This window comes from Amaranthus tricolor, chromosome 3, assembly GCF_026212465.1.
Source record: "Amaranthus tricolor cultivar Red isolate AtriRed21 chromosome 3, ASM2621246v1, whole genome shotgun sequence".
In the NCBI taxonomy this organism is placed as follows: Eukaryota; Viridiplantae; Streptophyta; class Magnoliopsida; order Caryophyllales; family Amaranthaceae; genus Amaranthus; species Amaranthus tricolor.
This window is the reverse complement of record NC_080049.1, coordinates 20066755-20074365: the sequence shown is the minus strand read 5'-3', so window position 1 is coordinate 20074365 and position 7611 is coordinate 20066755. Positions and strand designations below refer to the sequence as shown.

Below are 7611 nucleotides of genomic sequence, written 5' to 3'. Positions count from 1 at the left end.
TCCTCAACAATATAAACACAAATTATAGAATATGCAGTGAAACAATTACATATGAACAATTACGAGTAGCAGTGCAAATAAGGAAGCCATATGATTTTAAACAAGTCTTCATGTACCCAACAAAACAACCTACTTTAAAGGCTTTAGTGCAAATAACAATACATAATTAAGTTGTTCTTTCAAATAATACTTAAGAGAGTAATAAGACTTCCAATCTAGCTTAATATCTACAAGCATTTAAGACATTTAGGACAAAGATCTCCTAACTAAAATCTCAAGTAACATGTCTCCTTCGCAGTTGATATTCTTCAAACATCTTTTGAGCAAGATTATCTCTAAACACTTTCCACTCATTACTTGATTGCTTACTAATAATGTAATCATCTTCTACATCTTCTTCATCAATTGTCTCTATATTTAGTAAATCTTCATCTACCTCATTAATAAGACTTGTTTCATCCATAATTTCATCCCTCAAAAAGTTATGAAGAATAAAACAAGCGTTGATAATTCTAATTTGAGTCTTTTTATCATAAAAACTTGGATCTCTAAGTATACTCCATCGCTTTTTCAATAACCCAAAAGCCCTTTCAATTGTGTTTCGAGCTGAAGAATGTTGTAAATTAAAAAGCTCTTTGTAATTTGTTGGAGTGGTGCCTCTCCACAAATTCAAATGGTACCTCGTACCTCTATAAGGAGCTAGAAAACCTTTAGCGTTAGCCAATCCCAAATCCACAAGAAAATACTTATCTGCATTATATAATTATTATACATATATTAGCATTTCATTTTACATTTGGTGTATATTATTAGGTTGTTGTTACACATATAAAGTCTTACTTCTAGGAATCTTCAAACCATTAGGCCTTTGAAGAGCATCACGAAGAATGCGTGGATCCGAAGCAGAACCTTCCCAACCAGGCAAAACGTAAGTAAAACGAAGATTTGAATCACATGCAGCTAAAACATTGGTACTAATGTCCCCCTTTCTATCTCGGTAGCGAGCTCGATCCTCAGTAGGCACAGTCATTTTAATATGAGTCCCATCGAAAGCTCCAGCAAAGCCCTAATATGGTTTATGCTAGTTAATACTACAAATCAAACCTCCTAAGATAGTAAAGACTTAAATATTTTTTTAATACTATAACTTACCTCAAACCTATTCCACTTTGTATCCTTTGTGTAATTGCTCTGGTTATTACATGGTTTTATATAATACTTTCCAAGCTTGAGTAGTGCTTTAAGGACTACATGAAATTGTCGACTAATAGTCTCTCCAGAACGAGCAAAGGTTGCTTGTATTGTTCTATTTTTCAAATCATGTGCAAGAACATGAAGAAAAATTGCAACAATTTCTCTCACTGTAACATATCTTGTAGTCACTAAACCACCCTTGGATTGTAAAATATTGCACAATTTTTCAAAACAACGTTTGTCTAGACGTAATTGCTCCCTACATATTCTATCATTCATCAACGTGTCCATCCAAATTGTTCGTCTATTCATACGTTCTTGTTGATTCCATGTTATTTCCTTTACTTCATACCTCAAATCAAACCAAGCCACAACAACAGTCATGAAAAAACCTACAACCGCCATAACAACTTTCTTATGTTTATCCACATTCTCCCTTGCACGTTTTCTGGACTCTTGAATACTAAGTTGATCAGACATTTTTTGTCTTCCCAAAGAAAAAATATTTGTCACTTAGGATACATGGGAGTATTTTGCAATTAATAAGTACTTACAAATTGTATAAATTATTATTAACATCAAGAATCTTTGACACTTCTAGTAGAACTATATGATTTAACTTTTAACCCCTGAATAATGTAAATGAAGTATATGATTTAACTCCTTACAAATTGCAATTAATAAGTTACCACTAATAAGTAATAGACAACGAAGTACTGCAAACCTCTAGAAATTAATGCTAATACACCATTTGTGCTTTTGAGAATGATAGTATAGCCTATTAAACTTATGCATTAAAATAAAAGCGTAATAATCAAAAGAAAAAATTCAAAATCAACAACTTAGAAAAATATATAAAAACTAAATAAAAAACCCAATTTTGTAAAGAGCAAAATGCTACAGCCTACAACAATCAAAAGCAAAAAAAAAATTAAAGAAGAAGAAATCCAATTGAATGGAAACCCAGAATTCAAATTGATGTACATGGCTTTAACAGTCATAATAATAATAATCCCTGCAATTTAACCATAGAATTTTATATGTATATTATTGATAAATGTTTAATTGAATTACCAGATTGATCATAAAGAGATTTGGATACTTTTGGAAAAATCATGTTTAAAGTCCCAAAAAACATTGGGTTGTTCTTCCTTATAAATTTAATATCCATGGAATCAAGCCATTCTTCTGACTAAAATTTTTCTTAAATTAGCAGCAATTTTAATCAAAACATAGGTATCAAAACTTAGTCGAGTTGACTCAAATTTTCATGCAATTGTTCTAAAATCTTGCGAATTATAATTGTGTAAGGAAATGCAGCGCATCTCCACTATTAACGCTGATTTAGACCGTGTTAAATCAGAATTTACAGTTTGTTACGGGCGAGTTTCGACGAGTTCCAACGAGTTCAAACCAGAAAGTACAAACCATACTTTTTTATCACCATTGTTAATGACAGAAGAGAAATAGAAAATAAGAGATGAAGCATACCTGAAAAGCAAGGACGAAAAGCTTTGGAGCAATGAACACCAACAACAATGGTGGATCGAGGCAAATAGGATTGGAATTGGGAGAACACAACAGAGATAGAAAGATAAGAATAGGGTTTCTGAAAGTGGGAGAAGGAACCTGGATTTGAAATGATAGGTCATGGGCTATCATTTTACCATGGGCCAAAAAAAAGAGTATTGGAATTAGATTGGAATTAGGCCAAATTCTTGAATTGAAATTCATGACCTCCCAAACAAGTAAATTGAGGCAATTCCGGATTTACAAATCAAATGTTCATTCCGAAACAAAGCATTATAGAATTTATAGAGCACTAAATAAGAAGTTGAGAATTATTGTTGAAATATGCGTGTGCAGCCTTGCAGTATGTGTGTGCAACTTGTGCTGTGTGTGTGTGTGTGTGCAGCCTCAAGCAAGTAATTGCAGCATTGAAGCTATCAATAGCAGCTCAACAAGTCTGTAAGCAAAGCAGCATGTGACATGTCATATGGTTGGTATCCAAGTTAGCAGCCTTCAGTACAAGTCATCTAACAGCCCTTAACTCTTCGAAGCCTTTAACTCTTAAGTTTCTGTCCTTACTTTTATATGAGGAGAGGATATTAGTTTCTTGTAATCAAAAATTCATATGCAAAAACAAGATTTTTCTCATTTTTCACATGGTATCAAAGCCATATAGATTCATATGGCTGTTTCTTGTTTTTTGCACATTCTTTTCAACATTCTATTTTTCTTCCTTTCTCCGTTGTGCAGTATTTCCTTCCTTTCTTTGCAATGCATATGTTGTTCTTTCCCTTGTCTGATTTCTTTGCAATAAAACATGCCAAAAAAAAGTGAAAAGTTTCAAGATCCAACAATAATTCAGTCCAGTAACTGTTTCCTCAATCCTACAGACACTAGTCTGAAAATCGTATCAATACTGTTCACAGGAGTAGGATTTAAGGGTTGGAAACGTGTTGTGATCATAGCTTTGACAAGGAAGAACAAGATTGGCTTTGTAGATGGTTCTATTAAAAGATCCTCGTCAATGCAGCCCTAGGAAAGGCATGGGACATAGTGAATAACATCGTCATTGATGGCTTTAAAATGCCATAGATGAGAAAATTTCCAAGCGTATTTTGTACTTCCAAACTACAAAAGAGATATGGGAAGAATTCGAACAAAGGTTTGGGAAATCCACAAGTGCCTAATTTTTTACTGACGAGGAGTAAATTAGTAAGGCTATACAATCTCCAGACATGTCTATTGAAGACTTTTATACTAGAATGAAAAGTTTATGGGATAAAGGAGACGCTTTAGACCCAGTTATAGTGTGTTCTTGCAAGGGATGTGAGTGTGATCTCCAAAAAAGCTTTACAAAGCCCTTAAATAAGAAGGATTATAAATTTTTTGATGAAATTAGATGGCAAGCCAACAAACAAGAAGCAGTATTCTGATTATGAAAGACTTACCCACTATGTCAGAAGTATATAGAATCCTCATTTAAGAGCAAACACATCATGAGATAAGCAAGGTGACTCACACCACTGAGCATGACACTTTCATTACATGTAGGGTGGACAAGAGGAAGAACAATGATAATAAGTATAAAAAGATTGAAAAATATGCCTCTGGGAGCAAGAAATCAAATTCTGCTTTCTTTTGTGAACATTGCAAAGTTCATGGTCATACTATAGACCTTTGTTGGAAGGTACATGGATACCCCCGTGGATTCAAAAGAAACTCTTGGAAGAAAGAGGGACAAAACGTTAGCATGGCTAATGGTGTTTCTAGTGATATTGCACACAGACAATGCAAAAGCAAGACTCACGAATGAACAGATCAACCAGTTGTTGAATCTGTTGAACAAAAAGCATCATAATGAGTAGCATGCTACTGTCAATTCCACTCATTTTGTAGGTACCCTTTGCTTTCTTTCAAAAAATTCAAGTGCATGGATATTAGATAGTGGGGCATTCGATCACATTTGCTATAATTGTCCTCGTTCAAGTCTTATCATGTATTACATAGCAACCATCTTGAAATTGTTATTCCAAATGGCCTAATTGTCAAAGTGAATTTTAATTGGGAAAGTAATTTTAGATAATGAATTGAAATTGCAAGATGTACTCTATGCCCCAGGTTTGAGGTTTAATCTCATTTCTGTTTTCAAACTTGTTAAGGACATGTCATGCAATATTTTTTTTACAAGAAATGCTTGTTATCTACAGGAGCAATTGATGAGGAAGCCTTTAGTTCTTTGTGAACTTCAGCACAATCTATATTATGTGCAAGACAATGTGTGCAAGAAGCATATAGGTTATGGAAAAAGTATTGAAGAACCTACTGATATCATTATATTAGGAATTCAAGATCATAGAAACAATGTTTTAAATAAAGCCAAAAATGGGGCATATAAGACTAGGGCATTTATCCTTTAGTCAAATTTGTATTTTGTTTCTTGAATTAGTGGGAAAGGATGTTAATAAACATCATTTTCTACCATTTATTATTCGCTAAACAGACAAGAATTCCTTTTTCTACATGTTATATAAAGACCTCTATTTGTTTTCAATTACTTCATCTAGACATATGAGGACCATTGAAGTTCCAAACAAGAATGAAGCAAACTATGTTCATTACCATTGTGGATCACTACTCAAGGTTCACATGGAATCTCTTAATTAAACATAAGTATGGTGTTCCATGTTGTTTTAAGCAATTTCATACTTATGTCCAAACACACTATAACAAACAAATACAAGCTGTCAGGTGTGATAATGCACCAGAGTTAATAGAAGGAGAAATGTCATAATTTTATAAAGACAAAGGCATTTTAGTCCAAACCTGTATAAGGAACACTCCACAACAAAATGGAGTTGTGGAGAGGAAACACAAACACTTGAGTTAGCAAAGTCTATCTATTTCCAATCTAAAGTTCCTACAAGGTTTTGGGGGGGATTGTTAATCAATAGGATGCCTTTAAAGGCCATAGAGAATACAATCCCATATGAAAGACAACTTGAAAAGAGACCAAATTATGAGATAGTCAAAGCTTTTGGGTGTCTTTGTTATGCTTGTACCCAAAGGAATGATAGACATAAATTTGCTCCAAGAGCCCCACCCTGTCTATTCAATGGATATAGCCAAAGCCAAAAGGGTTATAAGTTGTATGATTTTGATACCAATTTGGTGCTTGTTTCTAGGGTTGTGCAGTTTAAAGAAAGGTATTTCCCATTTCACTACATTCATACAAATAAAACAGTAACACCAATTTTTGTGCCTATAGATTGCTTAAAGGAGCAAAGGAATAAGACTTAATCCTAAAAAAACCACTACTGATGATTTCAAGACATAGAGAATGACCTTCATTTTAGTAAATCTTTCTAAAGGCAAGAAAGCTATAGGAAGTAAATGGTTTTACAAGGTAAAGCTTAAATCAAATGGCAGCCTAGAGAGATATAAGGCACACCTTGTAGCCAAAGGATACAAACAAAAATTAGGCATTGACTTTGATGAAACCTTTCTTCAGTGGTGAAAATGACCACCATTCGTTGTATCCTATCCATAGAAGCCAAAAAGAAGTGGATGATCCACCAAATAGATGTAAATAATGCTTTCTTACATGAAGAGCTACAAGAAGAAGTGTTTTTGAAAATACCAGATGGCATACAAAATCAATATGATAAGGTTTATTTGTTAAAGAAATCTCTTTATGGTTTAAAATAAAAGTGTTCATTAGCGAGTACCCAACAATTTGGGTACCCAGAAAGCAGGGTACCCGGTTAGTCGGATACCTATTTTGATGGCCCGTGTCTCGGCCCAATTTATTTGGGTACCCGGATAAATCAGGTAGAAACACCGAGTACCCGATTTTATTGGTAGTATAAGGGAACGTTCAGACCATAGCTGCTGAGAAAATTTTCAGGCATAATTTTCCTTATTTTTTGTCAAGAATAGTTCAACACAATATCAACCATGATCATAAATTAGGTTGACCAGAATGATAAAACAGCTTATTGAAATAGTATAAGTATAATATTGACCCATGTCAACATGCATTTGAGTAGAAAGCAAAATCATACCTATTGGAATTGAATTGAATAATCAAAAGCCAAATCAAGCTTTAAGCTTAGATTAGTACTACTAATCATAACATTAGGTAATTAACTATTAGTAATGGCAAAGATAAGCATCTCTTTTCGTACCTTTAATAATGGGTCAACGGGTACCTGCTAAAAAATAATATTTGGCCCATGATCCGACCCGTACTTTATAATTTTTTTGAAAAATAACCCGCCATTTATTATGCAGGTCAACGAGTCGATTCAAGCAGGTTGAGTATTTTTGAACAAGCCTAGTTTAAAACAAGCTTCTACGCAATGGCATGCTAAACTAGTCCACGAACTCAAAATATGGGATATGTTCAATCTAAGAATGAGTATTCTTTGTTTTTGAAAAAGAATTACAAATGTATTACCGTCATAGCCGTTTATGTTGATGACATTATAGTTAGGGGAAGTCATAGCCGTTTATGTTGATGAAATTAGAAAATTAAAGAAGCATTTACATTATACTTTCACTATCAAAGACCTTAGACTATTACACTATTTTTAAAGATTTGAGGCTAGTTATGTGAAAGACTCTTTAGTATTAACACAAAATAAATTTACTAATGAGCTCTTGCAAAATTTAGGAGTTACTTTGTTCAAAGGTGCAGTGACACCCCTTCCTCTTAATATGCAATTGTCCAGCCTAAATGGGGATCTCCTTAATAATCCACTTTATATAGATGTTTAGTTGGAAAATTAACTTTCTCACTAACACAAGTTTTGATTTGTCTTATACTGTGCAAAGCCTTAGCCAATTTATGCAAAGCCCAAGAACGTCTCATTGGAAAGTAGTAACGCATACTTTGAATTATATTCATAC

At 33.6% G+C, this 7611-nt stretch overlaps 1 protein-coding gene across 1 annotated transcript; it reads right to left on the bottom strand.

Annotated features, from left to right (window-relative positions):
• Positions 1-274: 274 nt before the first annotated feature.
• Positions 275-1674, bottom strand: LOC130808431 (protein ALP1-like). The gene is made up of 3 exons (XM_057673908.1): positions 1153-1674; positions 841-1066; positions 275-750 (listed from the first exon to the last, which is right to left on the bottom strand). Exons 1-3 carry the CDS (start codon positions 1672-1674, stop codon positions 275-277), a joined length of 1224 nt encoding a protein of 407 aa, XP_057529891.1.
• Between the last annotated feature and the right edge of the window lie 5937 nt (positions 1675-7611).